General features: G+C 41.5%; 1 protein-coding gene across 1 annotated transcript; it reads left to right on the top strand.

The window, feature by feature from the left end:
* The first annotated feature begins 7644 nt into the window (after nucleotides 1-7644).
* LOC147623439 (nudix hydrolase 16, mitochondrial-like) lies at nucleotides 7645-11618 on the top strand. The gene is made up of 5 exons (XM_086821587.1): nucleotides 7645-8738; nucleotides 9212-9323; nucleotides 9665-9748; nucleotides 10859-11005; nucleotides 11191-11618. Exons 1-5 carry the CDS (start codon nucleotides 8608-8610, stop codon nucleotides 11362-11364), a joined length of 648 nt encoding a protein of 215 aa, XP_086677713.1. The 5' UTR covers nucleotides 7645-8607; the 3' UTR covers nucleotides 11365-11618.
* The last annotated feature ends 13764 nt before the right edge of the window (nucleotides 11619-25382 follow it).

Here is a 25382-nt window from a genome sequence, read left to right as displayed (position 1 = left end):
GAAGAAATCTCTTTCTGTTGTGTTGGAAACTCTTGCTTCAACTTTCCTTAGACTAATGTCTATTCCCTCATCAATGAGCTTTTCCTTTTCAGCAAAGATTCTGGTTTCTAATTTCGTAGCCTTATAACCTGCACACCATACATACGCTTCTTTCTGTAGAGTATGAGATTTAGTATCTAAATATAGAGACTAAGTGGGTGGTTGGGGTTGGAAATGTGAAGTCAGAGGAAGTGGATGCCCTTTGCTTGGAGTAATCCCGGGTATAATGATCTTTGGATTTGAGACAATGCCTACAGGGTGGAGCACCTTCAAGGAGGGGGCAAAGGCATTGGTAAGATGACCATATTCCTCACATCTATAGCAAAGGACGGGGAAATTGCGAGACTGGGGAGGGCAAGTAGGACGGTTCAAAGGGGATGTTGCATGGTGGCTAGTGTAGGGGGATTTAGGGATGAGTGGTGGGAGGTAGGTCACTTGCCGAGTGGTGGGAGGTAGGTCACTTGCCGAGTGGGTGGGCAAGGAGGAGGCGTAGTAGTGTGGAAGGTTGTGGAATAACAACAATAGCGGTAGCATAATGGGTAAGGCTGGGGGCTGTTGAGGTGGGATGAGCAGTTTGTTAATGAAGTTGACAGAACCTCTTGAGGTAGTAGCAATCTTTGTCTTCATGTCCTCCTTTTTCACAAAAGGAGCAGTACCTCCTTTTTGGGCATTCTTGGACGGTGTGTCCAAGTGATTGGCATATAGCACATTGCAAGCCCTTCTTGGCTTCTTGCTGAGTCTTCAATTCTTTAATCTCCCTTTTTTGAGTTGGAATAGGGTACTTTCCTTGCTTGGAGTTTTCTGGCTCACTTTGAGTTCCTCTAGCTCTTGCTTCAACAACTGAGCCACCGGGTCTTCCGATGGCGCTACAGTTGGATGTATAGAGCCCACATCATGCTCAAAGACGAGTTGTGCATTTTCAAGTTGAGAGGCTAACTCTTGGAATTCCAACAATGTAGTTGGTGTGGACCGACTCATGAATCTTCTATTGATGAGTGAACCCATGTAAGACCTGTGTCATCCCACGGACGTACCATGAAGTCGCCAGAGTAAGTCAGTAAGGGGCCACTAGCACCGTGGTCCGTGTCATGAGTTTCGATACCCTCTCCCCAGTCATTTCATGTTTCTGTTCTTAAATCTTTTAGGGGATCACTTCCCAAACATCCTGTCTATGAGGATCCACTTGTTATTGAGAATGAGGAAGAAATTTTATTTTTGGATGCTATCATTAACCAACAAATTATATCTACTCATACTGGCATAATCAATATCTCAAATATTTATTACCTTCTTCAAAATCATCCTTATGAAGATGCTAGATGAATGCTTGAGAAATATTTTTGTGCCTTCCCTAAGATCCTCCATTCTTTTCAACAAACCCACAATTGAGGGCTTGTAAACTCAAGCAAGAGGAAAAGTTATGAGGATGTATTTTAAGCCGTCTTAAAAATGTTATTCTACCCTCTTAGATAATTCGAGGATGCCTTAATTGCCTTTGCATCATGCTAAATTATTTAATATCATGGGTGATAGCATTATAAATATTAATAAGTTTGGTGCACATTGACATATGCTTAGGGCCTACAACGTTTACTCTAGTTCGTCCGTATGGCAAGGTAATTCTTGGAGTACTAACACTTGATGGACATATGTGTGGTGATGGTTTATTTGCCTATGGAATATGCATTAGATTTGTTAAATATTTAATAGGTGAGGATGACTTATAAGATTGAGGAAAATGGGCATAGGTTATTATTTTGGAAGGCATACACGATTTTGAACAAGTTTTGTAAATATGTGTAAGCTTGTGCACACCTCTGTATTTATTTTTGCAAGCTTAGACTTGAAAGCATAGACCTTGGGAATATTTAAAGTTTGATATTTTGTAAAGTGTGAAAATATTTTACAAGTAATTGATATTAATAGAACTCTTTATTTTGGGCAAAAGAGAGTGTCGTGTGAAGAAAATTAAACTTTTTGTATTTTTAGAGGCTACGCCCTACTATTGCAATGAAAAGTATTAAAAAACTCATGTATGGTTATGGTCCACACACGAGGGGGGAAGATTACACCTATTGATATTATTATGCGCAATTAAGTATTTTAATGTGGTATTTTATGAGCTATTGAAGCATGGTTTATGTAGATTTGTTGCAATTTCTTTATGTTAAATGGTTGATTAATTCATATACTTGAGAAATTGATTCTGCAATCACCTACACAAAGATTCTGTCACAAAAAGATAACAAAAATAACCAAAATTAGTATGCTAAACCCATGGATTGTGCAATCACCTAGTCAGAGATTCTTGTGTCACAAAAAAACAACCAAAATTAGTATGCTAAACCCATGGATTTACCTTGAATCGAGCAATCTTATGACTCCTAATTAGAAGTAATGCTAGGGAATCCAAAGATGTTTACCGAATGGAGAACTTTTGAGCCTTGCACGAGGGGAAGATGGGAAGAAATGTAAGAGTCTATTCCAAGTGGATAGCCAAGATGGGAAAAAATGTAATGGTCTACAACATGTGAATATAAAACAACTCCATGTGTATAAGTACATCACACTCCACATCACCATGTGTTGAACTAGAAGCTACCAAAAGAGTTTTAAATAAACTTTGGCATAAACTCAAATAAACCCCATACTTTATATTTCTTTATAATAATTAATTTATGTGTAAGCTACCATAAGAGTTGGAAAAAAAACTAACATTAACTCAAATAAAATCCACAATTTATAATAGTTAATTTCTTTGTAAGCTACCACAAAAAACTTCTAATAATTAATTTCTTTATAAGCTTCCACAAGAGTTCTAAAAAAACTTGGCATCAACTCAAATAAATTCCATAACTTATATCTCTTTATAATAGGTAATTTCTTTCTAGGCAAGTGCCATGTTTGTTATATTCATCAAACATCACATTCCTTACACCCCTTTCAAACTCATTGAAGCCTTGTCAAAGATTTTGGTTTAAAATATTTTTACTAACCTAGTTTACTCATATTGAACATTTTACAAACCTAGTATGTACTTCTTTTGTTGCCTTACACGACAACAAAAAAATGAGCCAACATCTCCACATGAGCTTTCCAGCTACAAACAAACATGAAAAATCTCCCTTGAGGTACACGTGGAATTTCTTTTTGTGGATTATTCCTAGCGATTGGAATTGTTGATAGAGCAATGATTTAGATCAGAGGTAGGGGTGGAAGTCATAATGGTTGACTTAGAGGAGGAAGAAATAGTGGGCATTGCACGTAATGCATATAAATGACACATTGGCAAGGGGTGGAAGTGGTAATGGTTGACTTAGAGGAGGAAGAAATAGTGGGCATTGCACGTAATGCACATAAATGACGCATTGGCAAGGACACTGGCTCGATATAAAAATGTAGATCTAAGGGGGACCAAAACACAAGACTAGCTAGCTTCATATTTGATTAGAATAAAATCACAATAAAATGAGCAAAGAAAAGTATCAAAAAAGCGACTAGATATTTCATAATAAAATGAGCAAAGAAAAGTCTCAAAAAGCGACTAGATATATCATAATAAAATGAGCAAAGAAAAAGTCTCAAAAAGCGACTAGATATATCATAATAAAATGAGCAAAGAAAAAGTCTCACATAACATTAAAATGAGCAAAGAAAAGTCTAACAAATTAACTAGATATATCATAATATACTTCTTTGTCATGCCCATTTTCAACCAGCTTGCAACTAACATACTCCAAAAAACCATGAAAAAAAGTGAAAGCTCAAGAAATGCTTACCATGATTTTACATTTGGTACATATGTCCTTCCAACAACTGCTAGCAATCTAAACTTGTAATTCTCAACCTTGTTTGTGGCTCCTTCCATGTGAATGTTATCTCTTGTTTACATAAATCATTACGTGGTGTTAGCTTTCAAACTTATTTGTTCTATTTTTAATGTCTTTAAAATTACCCCACAAACTATGTATGATTCCTTAAAATTCCCCTCAAAATTTACCCTATTCGAGACATTTCCAATCCATTGCCTCCTCCATCACCCCTTTCAACAAGCCCCTGTGCCCCCCCCCCAACCCTTCCCCTTTTCAACCAATTAGCACCATAATAACAAGTTGGCCAAGGAGTGTGTGTGTGTGTGTGTGTGTGTGTGTGTGTGAGTGAAGACGTGATTTCTTTTTCTCTCTAACAAGTTGGCTAAGGAGTGTGTGTGTGTGTGAGTGAAGATGTGATCTTTTTCTCTCCAATTAACGTTTAAAACCAATTAGTTTCCTTTTGGACAAAGGCTACAGAATAGCATTTAAGGTTTTACGTTAGAATCTATTTTGAGTTTATTAATAAAGGATTCAAGGTCAAGAGATCGATGCTTTTGTTTGTTAAGCCTACTCCATTTGCTCTTAGATGGACTTGCTAAAATATAAAAGTTACAAAGTATCATTTAATAATTTTTGTTAGAATCTATTTCAAGTTTATTAATAAAGACTAAACATTTATTCTAAAATAAATCGTTAAAGGTTACAAAGTAGCATTTATGATTTATGTTAGAATCTGTTCAAGTTTATTAATAAAGGATTTAAGTCAAAGATATCAATGCTTTCTTTGTCAAGCCTACTCCATCTACTCTTGGTTCATGTCTTTATTTCATGTATTCATGCTATGTAATAGTAAATGTACATTTGATAAAGATTTCAACAAGAATACTTAAGCCATCCTTTTAATGAATGTGATTTGTTGTTTTTATGATCTTAGCTATACTTAGTGTTTTAATAAATACATGTACTTAATAGATCAAGTTGATGTAATAATAAGCATCTCTTGCCATGGATGACTTGCCACCAATATCACTCAAGAATTTATCTAGAGTCTAGGCATAATCAATGAGGCTGTAAAAAACACATATTCTTGTTTAAGGTTTGAAACATGATAAAATTTTCTTCGATTGTATTGATGCTTTGACATGCTAGAAAAAGTAACTTATGTGCTTACAAGGAAAACTGATGCCACTAAAAATGAAATACTTTACAAGTGCTATGAAGATGCTTTCGAAGTTATTGCACTTAATGCAACTCTTAGGCAAATACACAGGGTAAGAAATGGGTAAAAAGTATAATAATCATTAGTATCCCCAATTCATTTACATGGTATGCAAGAAAGAGCAAGGAAAATGTTATCAATGATTGAATCATTTCATGAAAGATATTTAATTGCTATACTCAATACTATAACTAGGCTAATTACACATGAAGAGAATTTTTGTCTTTGAGTTAAGAAAACTTAATGTATTGTCATGCAAATCATATACAATGAACATTTCATGTTCAACATTCTTATGGTGGAAATTAACAGCATTTAGATGTTGATGCCTCTCATTTTTCTTCCTTTACAAACATTATGCTATGAGGAACAATCACAAATATGCCTCTCATTTTCCTTTCTTACATACATTATGTAGGCGAAGCCAGAGGACAAGCCAGTCCAAGAATTACATTCCTAAACAAGGAGCCTATTTCTTGAAGTTTAAGCCCTATATTGTAGGTGATCAAAAGGAGAAGTTGAAATACCTTGAATCTTGTTTTGAATATTTTCTTTCACATTAATTAATTAGTTGAGGACTAACTTAACCTTAGCTTAATTAAATGGCTCCAAAAGTTGGGGAAAGGCATCTATATGCTGACACGTGCAATGGGTCCCAACCTTTTATTGTGTGAGATCTGAAGGCTATTTTTATTTTTTGGCTCACTGACATGCAAGGCTCTCGAAGCTTCTGCGGGCAAGTTTAAAAAGGAGCTTGCATCACCTTTTTTAGTCGGGCAAAAGCCCCTTGAGAGCCAAAGAGAGAGAGAGAGAGAGAGAGAGAGAGAGAGAGAGAGAGAGAGAGAGAGAGAGAGAGAGAGAGAGAGAAATATCCATGTTGAACAAATGGCTCTCAAAGCTTCTGCGGGCAAGTTTAAAAAGGAGCTTGCATCGCCTTTTTTCGTCGGGCAAAAGCCCCTTGAGAGCGAGAGAGAGAGAGAGAGAGAGAGAGAGAGAGAGAGAGAGAGAGAGAGAGAGAGAGAGAGAGAGAGAGAGAGAGAGAGAGAGAGAGAGAGAGAGAGAGAGAGAGAGAGAGAGAGAGAAATATCCATGTTGAGCAAATGGCGAACAAAGAGAGAGAAGACGCTTCCGCCTCTGATGATATGGTGATAACAGTGATGAGAGAGAGACGACATGTTTTTTGTGATACGAAGAGAGAGCGATACGGTGAAGAACCCTAAAGCACATTAATTAATTAGTGCCCGCTTGTGAGCACTGATTAATTTATTGAGCATTTGCCTGAATAAAAAGAACATTTATTGAGTAGTTACCTGAATAAAAAGAACATTTATAATTTCTAGATTTCAAATAAGTAGCATGGGCAATAAAGACACTTATACATCACAAGACTTTCTTGTAGATATAATTTCTATCTTTCAAATAAGTAGCTTGGGCAATAAAGGCACTTATAAATCACAAGACTTTCTTGGAGTCTTCTAGATCACCAAATCCCAAAATGTTTTATCCAAAGCTTCACTTTCCAATGTGGTCCATTTGGGAAGGATAGATGCCAAAATGACGTGTGGCCAGTGTACTGATTCTACTTTAAAGATGGGGCATGCAAGGCCAAAAATGACTCAAATCCATATTTTGATTGTGCTAATTTGAAATGACTCAAATCCATATTTTGATTGTGCTAATTTGAAAATCTGGCTTTGATTTTGCCTCATAATTTAGTTTTCAAACTGTAATCAAGGGATGTTTAGGGATAGACAGCTTGGTAATTAAGGCTTGGTACCCTATTGTTAAACATTTAAACGATTAGGACTTCTACTCTCAATGATAAGCAATCCATACAATTGGAATCCCACTTTGAAGGCTAGATATTTTCCGAGCAGGATTGATATGTCAATGTGACTATAAAATCAAATTTGATACGAGCATTTTAGCCATTAACAAGACCTCGATGGTTATTCATTATTCATTAGAGATGTTTAGCCTAGGCATAATCAACAACTCTAAAAATTGGAATTCTTGTTTTGGGTAGGAAAGGCCAATTGTTCGGACCAATATTTTCATATAGCCTTTGTGGTCGCCAGTCAAAGCAGATGAAATACCAGACATCCAATATTCTCGAGTTATATTGCATAAACACCAGGCTATTCAGTGCAAGGGGACATATTTCAAACTTGATAAGTTATAGTTTAATTTGATTTCCAAATCGAGGACTCACATGTACTGTTGAGCTGATGAGAAAAACCGAGGACTCACATGTAGGAGAGTTGAGTTGATGAGGAGTCACATGTAGGAGAGTTGGTGTGGATGAAAGAACCAGGTTCCAAGCACGGCTTGTTAGATTAATCCCACATGGAGTTCTCTCTCTCTCTATAAACTTTCAAGCTTTTTGGCCAACTGGTGGGAGTAATTTTTGTTGGAAAATGTGTTGCCTAGGCCTTAGGTATAGGGCCAACCAAGCACCAATAGAATGTGCATTATTGCCAACACATTAGAATAATGTGGGGTATACAAAGGACATATGCCAACATATTAGAATAATGTGGGGTATACAAAGGACAGCATTTGATGTCAAGTCTCGCATTGGTGGATTAGGGGTGCAGCCTTCCATCTGATGATCTCGCCATCGCATCATCGTCTTGGCCTTTCTGCACCGTTCTGAACACATCTTTTGATTAGGCTCGCCATCGCCATAGCCGTTATCGTCTTCGCTTCTGACGCTGAGGGTTTTTGGCCTTTCGCCAGTTTCTAGCCTCCGAAAGAGGGGCACAGTCACCCAAGTTCCAGCTATGGCGACATCGGGAACATAGCGCAATCAGATCGAATCCATCTCAAGTCTGCGTTTGGATTTATGTTTCATTGACGTCTGGGTAATCTCCATAATTAGGGTTCCATCAGAGACGGGTTTAGCTGAGATTATCCTTTCAGAGTTTTATAAGAGGCAGAATTTTAGCAGAGTTTGCCCTTTTAGGGTTTCATAAGAGACAGGATCATCATCTTGGCCTTTCTGCACCGTTCTGAACATATCTTCTGATTAGGTCGCCATCGCCATAGCGGTTATCCTCTTCGCTTCTGACGCTGAGGGTTTTTGGCCTTTCGCCAGTTTCTAGCCTCCGGAAGAGGGGCACAGTCACCCAAGCTCCAGCTATGGCGACATCGGGAACATAGCGCAATCAGATCGAATCCATCTCAAGTCTGCGTTTTGATTTATGTTTCATTGACGTCTGGGTAATCTCCATAATTAGGTTCCGTCAGAGACGGGTTTAGCTGAGATTATCCTTTCAGAGTTTTATAAGAGGCAGAATTTTAGCAGAGTTTGCCCTTTTAGGGTTTCATAAGAGACAGGATCCTAGACCGACTAGGGTTTGGCGGGGATTCCGACTCGGGCTTCACAGAAAAAAGAGGCAATTTTTTTCCGCGAAAAGGTCGGGGTGAGCTGCTCCGACCGTGTATTGGCAAATATTCCTTACCATTGGATGCAGTATATAACGGGGGGGAGGTTTCTGCCAAAGCAGTGTATTGTTTGTTTGTTTGTTTTGCATCATGGAAGAGAACAGCGCCACATGCTGCGATCTGCCTAGGGTTAGTTCCAGCAATGGCGTTCTATCCCCATTGGTAGCTAGAACTGGACGTCACCAGCAACGCTACGAGCATGGATACCGCCTGGTTGCAGGGTAAGAACTATGTCCCCTCTCCCCTCTCCCCATGCTTAATTTCATTATCCTCCCATGTGCTCTTTTGGCATAGTATTGAGCAAGCCTGAGCTCGTGCTCGTGTGCATGCTCATGCATGTAGTTCCGTCATTTGTGACAACCGGTGAGAATTCTCTGGCTGGCTGCTGTCAAGTGTTTTTTGTCTGGATGAATGCCTGCATTTTTTTCCAACTAGCCTTAGGCCCAAGATCCTCCCCAAGGTACTGTTTTTCACTGCCTGTAACCGCCCACTGTAGGTGCTTTTTATCTGCCCCGTAGGTGATGCCGCCAAGGAAGTACCTTGTGGGGTTCCCAGAACCTCCTGGTCCTAGGCAAACATCTTCATCGCTTGGTGGGCTATCACCTCATTGGCAGACGCCTGCATTTTATCAACATCAAGAATTGCAATTTATCGGTGTATGATCAGAGTTTTTTCTTGTGCGAATGTCAAGCAGATGTGTACCTTTTAGATATAGATCTGACTGTTCCAACAAGAGTGATATTTGCCAAATGATTGAAGTGCTTATGGTCACAACCCAGGGCGGGCCAGGTCTTCTCTTCCCCAAGGTTGGTTCTCGACTCTGAGTGTGTGTGTGTGTGTGTGTGAGAGAGAGAGAGAGAGAGAGAGAGAGAGAGAGAGAGAGAGAGAGAATTTATTAACGCCTCATAGAACAAAGGATTTATTGAGCCAAGAGAGGGTCTGTGAGACTGTGTAACACATGTTTAGTGTAACTGAAATTTGTACAGTGACATGCAAATAAAAAGAAAAATGGGAGCTATGTGGGGAAGCCCAATGTGCAGTTGAAGAGAGAAGAAATATGTGGCTGATATTGTCGATTGTACAGTATATTTTCCTTGCAATTTCTGTTTATTTTGGTGCATCACGTGTATGTGATTGCTTGTCTCAGGGAGGTTGGGAGACTGATGAAACAGCCGAGGAAGCTGCATGCCGGGAAGCTTTTGAGGAAGCAGGTGTCCGAGGTGAACTGAAGGTTAGACAAGTAGCAATTCTTTCATTGGGTGATAACCACCGGGAGATGTTCAAGGATCATGTCCTTTGGATTGGAAAAATAATCATGTTTGTTCATTTAGACAGCAGTGTGGTGGCATTTTATAGTTATGGGAAACAGGGAAACAGAAACTGAAATGGCAATATTGAGGGGGTTGAAACAGGGAAACACCACGTCAGCAAGGAAGATGCAAAATAAGGGGGAGGTGGAAGAAGAATCACATCTTTTTCTCTGTGCCTACTGAGCCCAATCGGTTTGCGTGCATGCGGTGTTGCACTCTTCTCTTGCTCATCTTGAAACAATGGTGGTGAACCCATGCACGGACTGGGATTGGCTCTAATGTAACTGGAGGGTAGGGTTTTGGTTGTGCATGTGGTTTTGGTTGTATTTGTGCTAACTGACTTCAGCCACAGTTCTTGCAACCTGCTCACAAGAGCAAGGTGAGTCTTAGATAATCAACCGCCTTAAAGGATGGGCTGAACGGAATTTTTGTGAAGAGCTGGATGGAGCAGATGGAGGACTTGTAACTTTGGTCCTTTGTTTCGTATGATAAAGAGCCTGTGCCATCTGCTGGGGATCTAGTCCTTAGCCATGGAAAAGGGAAAAAGGAGGATCTTGCCCCTAGCCAATGAAAAGGGAAAAATACAGCTGATTGTGCATTTGCAGGGGAGTCGATTTCAGATAATCTCTTCCTTTTTCTTGAAGTTTATTCGTGCTTTCGGCACGGGTCGGACCAGAAATTAACAGCTAGTCCATCTATCAAGACTAAATCCAATAGGAAGAATCACTTTTTCTATTTTCATGGTCAGTGTGTAGTACTTCCTGGTGACACCTATCCTAATATGACTATGCAGCTGCCTCTCCTCTTTGTTGTATAAATTTAGGGCATGTTTTTTTTATTGTCCGTAGCTAGAAGGGTCTACATGAATGTGATGTGATGTATGTGACATCCCTTTTTGCTGATACATGTTGCTTGATTGCATAGGGGCAGGTTACTGCAAGTATCTATCAGTTTTTGAAGTGGAAGGGGTGTGGATTTTCTTTGTTCTGGGAAGTTCAAAAAGTGTTAATTTTCTTGGTATTATTATGCAGGGATGTTTAGGGTCCTGGGATTTTAAAAGTAAGCGACAGCAAGGAGACAGCAGCCCTGAAGGACTATGTCGTGCATATATGTTTGCTCTTATCGTCACAGAAGAGTTTGATTCCTGGCCTGAACAGCGTGCTCGGCAACGGCATTGGGTAAGCATGCTTTCTACTCTTATGCATCACCTTTGTAGTGCATTTGGAAGAGTCAAACTTGCATGTTTGGTCTGTTTATATTGCATCCCTTGATAATAGGCATTCATGCAATTGTATGTGTTGTGAGTATCGTGAAAGCTTGTGGTTTGTTATTGATTATGGTGCTGTTACACGTGTATTTTCAGTTCACAGCTGCAGAGGCCATAGAGAAATGCCGGTATGAGTGGATGCAAAGGGTTCTTGACCAGTGCATTTCCCATCTGAGTAATGAGCAGCCAAGCAATCCAGCATCTGAAAACCCGACCAACCCTTCAAATTCAGATTCTACTGACCCCTCCAATCTTCCTGTCCAAGGTTGATTTTTGTTGATATGATGAGACTCTGAAGGTTATGCAGAACATTATTTTCACCCATGCATAATTTATTTGACATGCATGTGCCCACCAACCTAAGCATACCAAGCTGCCCAAGGATTCACAATTTCAACGTGGACAGCTTGTCACCTTTTTTTCTTGCATTTTGGAGTGGTGCATGATGAGGCCAAAATTATGCTTTAATGGAAGGCAATGTAAATGCTTTTGTGGTTTGCAAATGAAAAGAGGGTTTTTAGTCAGTGAAGTCTATATGTGGGATAATCCTTCATGGTTTGGTGGTCTTGAGTTATGGGTCTTTCGTGTTATGATTCAATGGGTTGTAGGATGCATGAGAAATATTTCTGTCTACATTTCTACATTGAATTGAAAAGTAGGTTATGTCTCCTTACCGAATCAGATGGTATTTGTGCTTGTATAAGTCTCCAAAGCCCAAGAAAACATGAACTAAACTCCTGGAAGCTTACATGGCATCATCTCCTCATTGGCAGTTATGTGCCGGGAAGTTTCTGTCAGAATATGCAGCGGAGATGAAGACAGCAATGGAGAAGGAGAGAGAGAGGCGTGTAACTCTGCTCTACATACACAAGAAAATCCTGAATACCTAATACAGCAGGAGTTGTCGGCCAGCATCCAGGACACCTAGACCAGCAGTTGGCCAATGTCTGGATCAGCTAGGAGCACATAACATCCTCCCACACCTAGTAAAAATAGGGAAAAAATATGGAGAGTGGGGAAAAATTGAGAAAACACCTAATTCGGGCAGGTACACCCACAACAAAGGCCTTGGTGTAAATATATAGACTGCTAACACCCCCTCTCAGCTCCTGGATGTTGAACCAACCCCAGGGAGCTGGAGTGTTGCCGGAGCAAAGCTTGAGATAGAGACTTCGTGAAGAGGTTCACCGCACTGTCCTCCGTCGAACAAAACTCTAGCAAGATGTCATCAGCAATGATCTTTTCATGAACAAAATGCCTCTGGATGACCATGGGTTCCACCTGTGGTAACCCAATCGTGCCAAGTAACCTCTGCAACCTCACCACCTTGTAAGCAGTATCACAAGCAGCCCGGTACTCTGCCTCTGTCGATGACAAGGCAATAGATGGTTGCCTCTTATTGCTCCATAGAACTGCTCCTGAGCCAAGGGAAAAACTGTAGCCTGATGTCAAGGTCCTCGTGTTTGGCTCTCCTCCCCAATTTGAGTCACTCCATCCGTGGAGTTTGACTCCATCCATCAATCCTCCTCGTGTAAAAGAGTCCAAGATCCTTAGCATGCTACAGAAACCACAAGATATGCAATCTTGCCTCCCAAAGAGTCCTCTGCAAACATGAGCTCAACAGCCTCATCAGGAAGCTCCCGTCCAATCTGGTATGCATCAACCAAATCAACGAACCATTTTGCTTCTGAGTCAAGGAGGCATCATACTGCTCACAAGGATCAACACCTATTACGGGGGGATGCCAAGCCGTGGAAACCTGTTGAAGACCACTCAAGACCTTCGAAAATCTGTAAACCACCCCCTTGAATCCGGAACCACAAAGCCTGGAGAATGTGCAACATCCACCTCCTTTTGCAAGTAATCAATTGTCACCCGCTTGGCCTTCCAATAGGTCCTCGTGGAAAGAACTTCCTCATCTACAAGAGTTTCATTGTCCTGAATACTACGAGACATCAGAGCATAGGATACCTGTAAAGTTTCCTCTGATTGATGAATACAAGAACTACCAACATTTGTACTGGAAAGATCCTGCCAATTGCTACCATCAACTGGCAAGCCATCCACCATCTGGTCCCGGAAAGCCTGCACCTGCAGTGTATCCACACACTTAAGTGGCCATTACCAGACTGCCACTCATCACAAAACAGAGGACTTGGGAGAGAGAGTTTTGAAAGTTTCTAAACTCCATTCTCCACTCCACCTTCCCAAACAACCTGGCTTGTTGCTTTGTCCCGGAGAGCAACAAAATGCTTATCAAACTCCACCCGTATGCTAGTCTTGCAAACCTGATGCATTGACGACAGATGAAAACGAAGTGATGGAACATACAACACATGGGAGGAATGCTTCCCCCCTCTACCATCGAGAACTATCTTCAACCTGTCCTCACTGTGAACTGGGATAGTGGATGTATCCCGTGTAAGAATGTGACCAGAATACTTGCAGAGATCCTGTAAAGCCGAACGGGAAGGAGTGAAGTACCATTGTCTAGAATCCACTCCCGAGTATCCGTAGCGGAGAGTCCTCCAACCTCCTCTGTGATATGCAGCGGAAGTCTTTGTATTGGAAGATCCTATCACACAAATGCTCACACCGTCTTCTGTATCCTGAGTTTCGTGAGTTTAGAAATCCACTTTAATACTTCAAACTTTAAAGAGATATGAGAACTGTACACCAGATTGGGTCCCGAATTACCCACTGAAGGGCCCCCTATCCCGATAACGAGATAGTATTTGCTTTATTTCTTTAGAGAGAATGATTGTGGAATGTAGATAAGCCAAACGCAAGATCTCGGAGGATGGGAAGCCTGGCTGAACTGTACACGGCTGTAGAAACACCTCGATGAACTGATCTCGAGCCTATGCACTCTTCCCAAGGGCATGAGGAAGGGCTGCACAGTGCACACCTGAGGCTGAGAAAAGGAGGTGGAGGACTGTTCTAAGCTATGTTAGAATGCTGTAAATGCTTATGAATGCTGTGTTACCTTCACCAGAGGGTTGTAGCATTTATGGATGATGTACTGAAGGCTGAATACTGATGTAAACTGCTGTGGGACTGAAAACGCATGGAAGGACTGTTGGAAATCTGCAAATGCAGGGCTGTAGAGCTGTTTTCTGGCGTAGGACTGAGGCTGGACTGAAACGCAAGTTGCAGGGGCTGCTACTGGACAGAAACGCAGATCTGTAGGGGTTGAAGATCTGTAAACGCAGGCTGCAATGGACTGAACTGCAAGCGGCTGTTCATATGCAGAAAACGCAGGTGTCTTATGCTGATTTGGGGCTGATCTGATGCGCTTATGGCTGTAGGGACTGCTGAATTGCATGCGTTGGAGAACCAAGGTTGGCTGAAGCAAACTCAAGCACTCCAAGGGTTGGATGAGACTGAAGGCAAGGGTATTCCTAGGGCTGAGGAGGAAAGCTCTTAAGCACATTGAAGACTGAATGGGAAACTAAGTCCTATGCAAGCCTATTTATACTAATTAGAGGCTGGTCAAGTTGGCTGGTCATTTATTTAATAAAGTTTATATTTATAAATGACAATAAATGCTAAATAAATACCAGAAAATATGCGAAAAATACCAGATAAATCCTAGTAAATTTCCTAAGGCTTCTGGGATGTTCTAAATGATGCACAGGCATATGAATGCATATTATGCAGGATGGAGAGTGCTTTCTAATGCAAACCCTAAGGCTTCTATTGACTCTACATGCATGAATGATTCTCTCCAAGTGGGTTAAGGGACTTGACTGACTGACTGACCCGCTGAGGCTGAGGAATGACCTACGTAGCTCGTGCCTGACTTATCCTGGACTGAGGATGTACAATGGGGTCATGGCGTACGATAATTATCATCCTACTGGGTTCTAATACTGAACAACTGTTGCACTGCTGATGATGAGCCATCTTGTCACCATGCACTGAGTGTAGAGTGCATGTGACATCCTTCCTACCCAAAGAAAATGAAACATCGGTGTCTAACACCTCCAGGTGCACAAAAGCTGGAGTCTTCACGGTTGCTGCTGAGGATTCAACACTCTTCTCGGGTGCTCCGCTTGGGACACTACCTCCAATAGTGGCCTTTCTCGCCACAATCATTACAGGTCCTCTTTGCCTTCAGTTTCTCGCGGTTTGCGTCGGACATCTTCTTAGAAGACTTCTCCGATGAAGCCTTCCCTTTGCCCTTGTTGTTACGGCCTTTCGACCGTTGGCCAATTAAGGCCTCCGAACCTTCGCCCTGTGGAGGGTTCGTGAATCTTTCCTCCTGGTCCAAGACCATGGGCACAAGCTCCTCCCATCATGTGATGGTGCCCTGAGCCTGCCACTGGTAATCAAAGAAGAGTAGAAAGCTGAGTACTGAGAGGGCAAATGCGACAGCCAACTGATGGCCATATCCTCTGATGATATCTCCTTCCCAGCCTGAAGAACTTCTTGCTGAAGAGCCTGAAGCTTGTTAATGTGCTTCCGCAAGGATTCATAACCTGCATCTGTACTTCCAAGGATATCCTCTTCATGGGCAATACCTTGTTATAGAGAGAAGCCAAATGCTGCCATATACCTCTGGCCAGCGTCATATGCTTGATATGATTGATTACTTGCGGTGTGTAGTTGAGGAAAATAAAAGAACGGACCCTGGCATTGACACGATCCCATAACTGTGCCTGTGCTTGTGCCTCGCGTTCCTTCGGAATCGAGGGCAACACCCCTTCCTCTACCTCTGGCCATGGAACCCAAACAACAATGAAATCAGCAAGGTCGTAAGACTCCAGAACAGATTCCATCATTACCTTCCATATGTCGTAGTTGTTCCCATCCAACTGACGGTCCACTAGGAACATGGGGAGTGTCGGGATCTTCACATGCTTCTCAGCCATCTCAAGTAAATTTGCCATTGCAGAGATGTAACTGAAAAGGGTGGGTGGGTGGGAAAAAAAAAAACTTAAACCTGCAAGTGGCTGTCCAGCAAATCAGCCCGCTTTCCTCTTGCTTATCTTCCCGAACAGTCCAAAACAGTCCACCAATTAGCAACAAAACAGTCCCCCTCTTGCTCACACAGTTCCCAAGATTTATCAAGAGCCTAGAGCTCTGATACCATGTCAGAATATGTAGCGGAGATGATGACAAAATTTGAGAACACAAGAGCAAGTGCACTACTGCAGAAAAATACAGCAATGGAGGAGGAGAGAGAGAGGCGTGTAACTCTGCTCTATATACACAAGAAAATTCCGAATACCTAATACAAGATGTGGGGGGCCATGGCGCCATTTTATATGGCCCCATCAGCAAGTAGGCCAGCCCAAAAAATAGCCGACATGAGCAAAAAGCTCACAACCTGTACTTGTCTCCAGTTGGCCACCAGTAGAGACTCAGTCGGCCAGCACACAGATGAAGACGGGGACCAGCAGGAGTAGTCGGCCAGCATCCAGGACACCTAGACCAGCAGTCGGCTAGTGTCTGGATCAGCTAGGAGCCACATAACATCCTCCCACACCTGGTAAAAACAGGGAAAAAATATGGAGAGTGGGAAAAAAGGAGAAAACACCTAATCCGGGCGGGCACACCCACAACAGAGGCCCTGGTGTAAATATACAGACAGGAGATGACTGCTAACAGTTTCATCCTTGCCCAAGTTGTGCGCTCCCATTGTGGTGTTGGGCCTGCCTAGGGAAGACCTTTTTCGCCAAAAGATGCCAAGTGTGCCCAAGCTGGTGGTCTAGGGAAGACCTTTTTCGCCAAAAGGTGCCAAGTGTGCCTAAGCTGGACACAAGGAAGAAGCATTTGAAACTCGGACAGCTCCTGAGGGCATTGGCAAGCATCAAACCAGGGACCTAGGTTCCTGTCCTCATGGCAGGTTTTTGGTGATGCCCGTGTTGAACTTGTGGCTAGGTCACTGGACTCATGGTTTCTGCCCGGAAAGCTAAGGACCTTGCACCCTTGGGGAATTTGGGATGTAGAAGATTGGAATTTATGCTGTGCATTATGAATTGATGGTTTGCACTTTGGTTGGGGAAATGCAACTAACTTTCTATTACGGTAAACTTTATGTTAATGGGGAGTTGATTCTGGTGTTAAATTATTCTAAATGCTTTTTATTCTTGTCCGGTGTTAAATTATTCTAAATGCTTTTTATTCTTGTGTACACTGTAATTTTCCCTATTTTCAACATGCATGCCTTGGATGTAAGAAAACAAACGCACTATTTTCACATAAATTGAAATCTAGGCGCTTGCAGCTTCAAAAAATCTAGGCACTATTATCTGCTGCAACCACCTTTACTAATTATTAGATTCAACCAATTAATTCAAACGGTGCCAACTACATGCAATTCTTTTAGCTTTTGTGTAGATATGTTTTGATTATCATTTATTACTTGTGTAAGTATAGTTATTGTTCTCAATAAGAACTTTAGCAAGCAAGGCAAGGATGGAGAAATGTTATATAATTTTAGTCTTTTGAAAATTTTCGATTTTGTGTAGATAGGTTTTGATTAGTATGTATAGTTTGTGTAAGTTTACATGGCAATTGCAAATGGTGTAAATAGGTTTTGATTAGTATGTATAATTTGGGTGAGTTTACATGGTAATTGCAAATGGTTAATTGCAACTCATTATTATTATTTACAATAGTAGTAGGTACTAAAATTAGATGCTGCTAAGGTAGATTCAAACCCAATACCTCCACTTTGGAAGGTAGCAATGCTAAGTTTACATGGCAACTTACTCTACAAGGGGAACAAACCGGGAAAATAAAGTGTAGGGACCGTAACAAAGGGAAGGCACATACGGTGCCAAATGAGCCTACAACAGAACCACTTCAGCCAAGAGCTTTCCAAAGTTCTGAAGTGGTAAAGGAAACAAAAATAGAAGACCCTAGAGACGTATTAGGTTATTTTCAGATTGAGGATGTTCCAGCTTCCTCCACACAAATTACCTTAGAAGAAGAGCGGGGAGTGGGAGACCCCAATGAACCAATTCTCATGGATAGAACAGAAGAACTTAGGGAGAAAGCTTGGAGAGCATCACAAGCCTAGAGGAATGAGAGGCGCAAACAAATTAGGGATTCGAGGGATAATCCATGACAATATTCAGATCGAAGGTGTTTTGGAACCTCCTATTCAAATCACTTTGGGCAAGGAATGAGGGATGAAAAGCAGTGATGGATCGATCCTGATGGATAGGATAGTCGAGCTCCTAGAAATCCAAGAAGGTTGTGGAAGGATGATATAAATTGAGACCAAAACACGAGGAACGTCTTCCCCAAAAAGCTACAAGAATACCCTGATGATGTCACCCTCCTGTCTAATCACAGTACAAATGAAATTGTTTCTTACCCAATAGTAGCACAAGGCAAAAAGAAAAGACCAAGGGACTACCCTATTGAATTATCAAGTTGTCGAAGGCCAAAATGTGCCAAGGGCATAAGAGTCAAGATTTGGGTTGCGAAATGCCAAAATGTGCTTGAGTGTTAATACCACATGTTTTTATGGTGGAGTAGCTTGTGCTGGAGAGACAAGCATATCTATCAAGTCAAGTCACCTATGTGGGATGTGGTAGGCATAATGGTCAAGTCTGAGTCAAGGTTGGTAGAGTGAAGAAGTAAGCTCCACTCATGCACTAATCACAGACTACACTTGAGTAAAACCTCGACTCCAAGAGCCTCTCATGTACATTCTTGGATGGGGGGCACTAGGCGAGAGAATGGAAGGGAAACCTTTCTCTGCTTTACCTACAGTGTACGACCCATTGCCTTGAGAATTCAATGATAAAATCCTCTCCTCCCCTAAGACAAAATCTCCATGGTAAAAACCTCACTTTTTTGACAACCCATAGACCCCCATTAAGTGTTTTTGCACCACATATTTCATGCTTTCAATTGCATCCATAGGTGTGCCTATATTACACAAACACACGCATTAGGGGAGGAGAGGATTTTATCATTGACTACTTAGGCAATGGGTCATACACTAGGCGAGAATATGGAAGGGAAACCTTTCTCTGCTTTGCCTAGTGTACGACCCATTGCCACTTTTTTGACAACCCATAGACCCCCATTAAGTGTTTTTGCACCACATGTTTCATGCTTTCAATTGCATCCATAGGTGTGCCTATATTACACAAACACACGCATTAGGGGAGGAGAGGATTTTATCATTGACTACTTAGGCAATGGGTCATACACTAGGCGAGAATATGGAAGGGAAACCTTTCTCTGCTTTGCCTAGTGTACGACCCATTGCCCGAGAATTCAATGATAAAATCCTCTCCACCCCTAAGACAAAATCTCCATGGTAAAAACCTCATCTTTGACAAACCATAGACCCCCATTAAGTGTTTTTGCACCGCATGTTTCATGCTTTCAATTGCATCCATAGGTGTGCCCACATTACACAAACACACGCATTAGGGGAGGAGAGGATTTTATTTTTGGATTCTCATGTAATGGGTTGTACACTAGGCAAAGTAGAGAAAGGTTTCCCTTCCATACTCTCGCCTAGTGTAAGACCCATTGGATTCTTAGGCAATAGGTCGTACACTAGGCGAGAGAGTGGAAGGGAAACCTTTCTCTGCTTTGCCTAGTGTACAGTCCATTGCATGAGAATCCAATGATAAAATCCTCTCCTCCCCTAAGACAAAATCTTCATGGTAAAAACCTCATCTTTGAAAACCCATAGACTCCCATTAAGTGTTTTTGCACCGCAAATTTCATGCTTTCAATTGCATCCATAGGTGTGCCTATATTACACAAACACACGCATTACGCACCTTAATTTGTTCTGACCCTTGCACTAACACCTAGCCAAAGATGAAACCCCAAAGGAAGAAAAATGAAAAATATAACTGTCAAGTTTCGGATTGCTGATCCGAATCCATTAAACGATCCCAAATTTAGGAGTGCCACTAGAATCTTGATGGGGCCAATCCGGATGCTTTGACCTAGATTGGCGATCCTAAAAAATCTTCACTTTAGATCACAATCTCTATTCCCTCATCTCGATCTCGCCGATCTCCATCCCTTCATGTTGATCTTGACTTTCATCGATCCTAACTTGTGATCCCATGTTTTTAGACTTAGATTGCCATCTAGATGGATCGTTGATCCCAAAATCTACCATTTGAGAATCACTAATCCTAATAATATCACATTTCTCCAACTTCTAATCATCGATCCTAATCATCAATGATCCAAAATCTCACATTGTCCTAATCCTGATCTCGTCATTCCCAATCTTTAGATCATCTGCAGTTGATCTTTTTGTGGTTCCTGGCTTGAGGTGGTGCCTGCATGAGATACTTCTAGGATTAGCTTTAGAGGTCTTGGTGTAGGAGGAATCTTTTATGGAAACAACATGATTGGTCCTGCAAGTCTCTCTCCATTTCTAGTTAGGTCCATTGAATCGAGTCTTGTGCTTTGCTCAACCTCGAAATCTCCTCTCTCAGGTTAGGGTATTCTTGTAGCTTCTTAGAAAGGGTTTCTCATATTTTGGTCTTGGTTTATATCGTCCTTCCATAGCTTTCTTGGCCATTTCCAGGATTTCATCTCTCCTATCCATCAAGATGTATCCATTGTTGCTTTCCATCCCTCGTTCGTTCCTCATCCATAAGAGATATCAGAACATCTTCAATTTAATATATCCTAGTCATCCCTTGGATCCTTGCTTTGTCTGCACCTCTCATCCCTATGGACTCGTGACCCTTCTGATGCTTTGATGAATTTTTCCCTTGGATCATCCTTAACGCCAAGATAACCTAGTAGAACCCTAGGGTCTTTCTCCTTTGTCTCATTTACCACCTTAGAGCTTTGTAAAGTTCTTGGTTTAAGTGGTTTTGCTCCTGCAGGTTGCCCATTTGGCAGTGGTTACACCTTCCCTTTTTTACGCTCCCTACTTTTTCTTTTCCTTTTCCTTTAAAAAAAAAAAGTTTTAGGGGTTTTTGATAGAGAAGAAGTCATGGACATGGCTGCTTGATCTTGCGATTTCTTGACTTGGGCCCTTGTGTCATGATTTTTAAAGGAACTTCTTCTTTGTCATCCAAATAAGACGTCAGAACATGACACAATGACTATCCCCCCAACCCTGTACCAAGTGATTATGTACACATGGGAGGATTTAGATTTGTTAGCTTAAGAGGACAATCACTGATTCAATGATCAATGCCACATTGTATACACCGTCTATCTATAATGGTGGTGGGTTAGTAGTTGCTACTTCTAGGTTAGCTCTTACTGGGAAATCTACTACTTTGTGAGGGACTTGGCATCTAAAGTAGAGCTCACCTTGGTGCTTGGGTCGGTAAGATCCTAATGCTATTTGCATTAAGGTGGTCAGATGGTGCATATCTAGCATCAAGTGTCACGGTTGGGCCATGTGTTCAACCCCCTTGGTGGGCTTCCAACCACTAAGTCTAGATATTCAACATAGAAGCCAAGTGTGTTAGGAGGTTTATCAATAATTGGCTTGACCTCAACTAGTCTCATTTGTAGGAGTGGTTGTTGGCGGGGTTGGTTGAGGAGGTAACACTCGAGGTGGAATTTTTGCATCCCTAACAATGATTAGGTTCTTGAGAAAGCTACTTTTCTGCACCACTAGGAGGTGGTTCTGGCAAAGCTAATGGTTGTGGGGGTGTCACCAATTCTGGCCCTCTAGTCATTCTCATTATTCATCGCTAGTCATGGCAGCATTGGTTGATTTTATTTCCATATCTTTTGTAATACCCACACCAATGATTTGCTCACTTTTAGGATTGGGCATTCATGAGCTATGTGGTTACTTCTACATACATCACACTATGCCATTTCTTGTCTAGGAGTTAAATGAGAATGACCCAAATCTCTTGGTCTAGCTTTGAGTACTCGTTCAAGTCCTTTAATCATTGGGTTTGCTACGTCTTCAATACTCTTGGGTGCCTCAACCTTCTTTGAATCCTAGCTCTTAATGCTCGACTCCGTTATGGTTAATGATTCTCACCTTAGACTGTCTATGGATCGAATGCATGTAATCAAAGTCTATGGAATCCAAGAAACACTCATTTATGGTTAATGATTCTGACCTTAGAGTGTCTTTGGATCGAATGCCTATAAATTTGTCTGTAGATTTGTAATCAAAGTCCATGGAATCCAAGAAACACTTCACTGCTAGTGTTTGATGCCTTTTGGCATACAACACATCATATAGTTTTTTGCTCAATCCTTTTAAGAACAAAAAAATCAACTTAGTTTGGCTCCGTTTTCCTCAGTGGGGCACCTGCCATTCAAGTTCTTAGATCACTACACTCTCTCACCATTTTATGTTTAAGCTATTTGAATTGATAGAGTTAAGTTATTGAGCTATGCTTGACACCTATCTTAGAGAATCTTGTTATAAATGCTAGCTCCAAGTCTTCCATGGTTTCTCTTTGGGAATATTCTAACAATAAAAAATAGAGCAAGGCAGTATTCTCTAAGTTTAAGCCAAAATAATTTATCTAGAATTAGTCACCCTTTTTGTAGTACAAACTTGCTTGAATTACTTGAAAGTAGCTAGATGATTGTAAGGATCTCCCATTCCATTGAACTTTGAAATTATCTTGGCTATGAGAGAGCGTCTTATCCTAGGATGACCATACTCCACTTCCCCTCTCAATCCCCTGGTAGGTCAGATTAAAGTGCCAAAATAGCATCTATGTTTCTTCTTGTTTCTTGAGTTATGTGAGTTTTGAACTCAATCTCTGTCGGTTCTACAAACTGGCCTCAGGAGGCATTATAGCCATGTGCCTAGGTTCCATTCTAGGAGGTACCTAAGTATAGGATGGTCCCACATATCCATAGGTTGGCACCCCAAAAGATGTTTCTCTTGGTTGTTCAAGGGGTACAAGCCCAAATGCATCATTGAGTATCCATACAACGGTGCTCTAGGAGCTTTGGTACACTTGAGGCCTCTCTTAACTCTCATGGTTCCCCGTCCTAAGCAGATTATGTTGCTGGTTCAACTACTGGGGTTATTGATTTGGTTCTTTCCAAAGGCTCTTTCCTAATGGTTCTCATCCTTGCAAAGCTAAATATTCCCCCCATATAGGGTCTAACATGGAGGGAAGCTTGACTTTTACCTTGGTCTACAATTTGTTTCCCATATGGAATAAAAAGAACATTCTCCTATGGCCCCTGCTGCTTCCTAGTCTTGAGGTGATTTCCTCAGGAGAGGTCCTCACTTTGCTTAGCCTCAAAGTCCTATGCTGTAGGTGTAGATGGAAAAACTCCCCCCTTCCAAGACCTTTTTGTCTTTATCATTTACTTTGACCCTCTTGGGTTATACATGTTACCAACCTCATTTGCATATGTAGTTTGATCACATTGGTGGGATGACAACACCTCTTCTGACTAGAGATGTATCTAAAAACTTGTGATTGACCTCCGTTTCCCTCTGTACAAGGTGATGTTAAAGAGGTTGCCACGGGAATCCTTATGTTGGCCTATATTGCCTTGATCAACTCGAACTCTTCTAAAAAAGAATTTGTCAACTTAGGTGGGGTCATTCCATGCTTGTGTGGTTTTAGCATGGCATATTGAACACTAGACCAACTCACGTATGATGTATATATGTGGTTATCCCTTATTGCCTTTTCTTAACCCAATTTCCCATTGCTTGTTGCATGAGTGCCACTAGGTTTTCTACGGCCGGTGGCATGTGGCTCTTTCCCTTTATCACCAATCTTTGAAGGCACTATGCCAAATGATGCCTCAGATGGGGTCCCTTCAGGGAGATTCCTTGAAGAAGTTCCCATGAAGTTATCGTCAAAATCTATGGCACTCCTACAACCTGGCTCAAAGTTTTTATGTTTTTCAAAGTACAAGGCATTATGTAGGGTTGAGTCAAGGATTCCTTCCAAAAATCTCTCAGTTAGCTATTCATTAGTAGAGAATTTGTCGGTGTCATCACATCTAGAATGGGGGGTATCCCACTCTGTTGATGTAGTCTCTATTTTGATTGATTCTTTCTCCTACTGCTTGACATGGTAAAGTTGGTCGACTGGGTTCCATCGGTCCATCAGGTTCCCTGATGGGAATACCCAATCATGAAGGTAGTCTTTACTGATGGGAATACCCAATCATGAAGGTAGTCTTTACTGATGGGAATACCCAATCATGAAGGTAGTCTTTAGGGTGTCAAAATCAGACTTGCATTCCAATTTCAATGATCGGCTTGCATTCCCTTCCATGGTGAGGCCGAAGGCACTTACTCTTACCCGTCACATCAAGTCGACCACGTGTTGCACATTTGATCAAACACTTCCAAGTGTGCAATGGAATCTCCTCTCCCCTTGAACTTTGCATTAGCTTTGCGATTTAGATTGGTTTGACCATATTTTGATGTCTAGGGTTTGGCCTCACCACTGCAATTGGTGGTGGAGTTATTGGAAGCATTGTTGCTACCCCCTTCCTATCTGGTTTTGCTATCCTCAGTGGTTAGTACAAGACAACATGTAGTGATATAGGTGGATGTTGAGGTAATGGTTGTGAGGGATAGTACGGGTAGTTGTAGGTTGGTGGAGGCATGTCATATGTTGGATACTTCCCTCACCCTTGTTGCCCTTGGGAGGGCAACAAGTTAGGGTACTACAAAAGGTAGCCATGTAAGGCTAAATTCTATTGTGAGGTGTATGCTCTACTCAATGTTGGATCTATTTTGGAGCTTCTTACTCCTTGATGTAGGGTTCCTACTATAGTGTAACCCGAGCTAGGGTTGTCTATTCGGCTCTTGTGGCCTAGGTTATTGCGAAAAAACAAAGTAGGCAAAATTAAACGATTCCTCTTGTAGTACTGCTTGTATCGAGGTTTGTATTTTGAGCGCTTGCTGAGCCAAAAGTTATCAATGTAACCGTTGTCTGCGGGGGTAGCCATGCTAGCAATGGATCTAGGAGGGATTACTCCCTCCTAGATCCATTGCGGAGGGATTACTCCCTCCCCTATAGGGTTGGCACTTTCAGTTCTTGAGCTAGACTGGTTAGGATCCATATTGGGAATAGATGGCTCCATGATGTTTGGCCTCTCTAGCCAGTGTGGTGGTTGCACGGTTTGATGAGTCTCTAACTCCCACTCGTCGGTTGAACTTCCTATGATACTCTAATAATGCCTATGAAACTCCTTTGAGTGGTTGTAGGGGAGTTAGGTGCTCCAACTTCTTGGTCCATGTGAGGCTTTGAAGTGATAAGATCCCAATAATAGGCCTCACTCAAACTAGCATCTTTACTGTCACCTTCAATACTTAGTCACCAAGGTTGTTTAGCTCTTGTAAGGTGGTCCTAGGAACTATGAAG

Source organism: Cibotium barometz, chromosome 27 (genome assembly GCF_041138505.1).
Source record: "Cibotium barometz isolate CiBa-2024 chromosome 27, ASM4113850v1, whole genome shotgun sequence".
Taxonomy (NCBI): domain Eukaryota; kingdom Viridiplantae; phylum Streptophyta; class Polypodiopsida; order Cyatheales; family Cibotiaceae; genus Cibotium; species Cibotium barometz.
Note: the sequence above shows the minus strand (reverse complement) of the source record. Positions and strands in the feature narration are given on the sequence as shown.

Coding starts and splice junctions, on each gene's coding strand:
- LOC147623439 (XM_086821587.1), top strand. CDS start 8,608: ATGGAAGAGAACAGCGCCACATGCTGCGATCTGCCTAGGGTTAGTTCC. Junction 8,739..9,211: donor GGATACCGCCTGGTTGCAGG/GTAAGAACTATG, acceptor AATGTCAAGCAG/ATGTGTACCTTTTAGATATA. Junction 11,006..11,190: donor GTGCTCGGCAACGGCATTGG/GTAAGCATGCTT, acceptor GTGTATTTTCAG/TTCACAGCTGCAGAGGCCAT.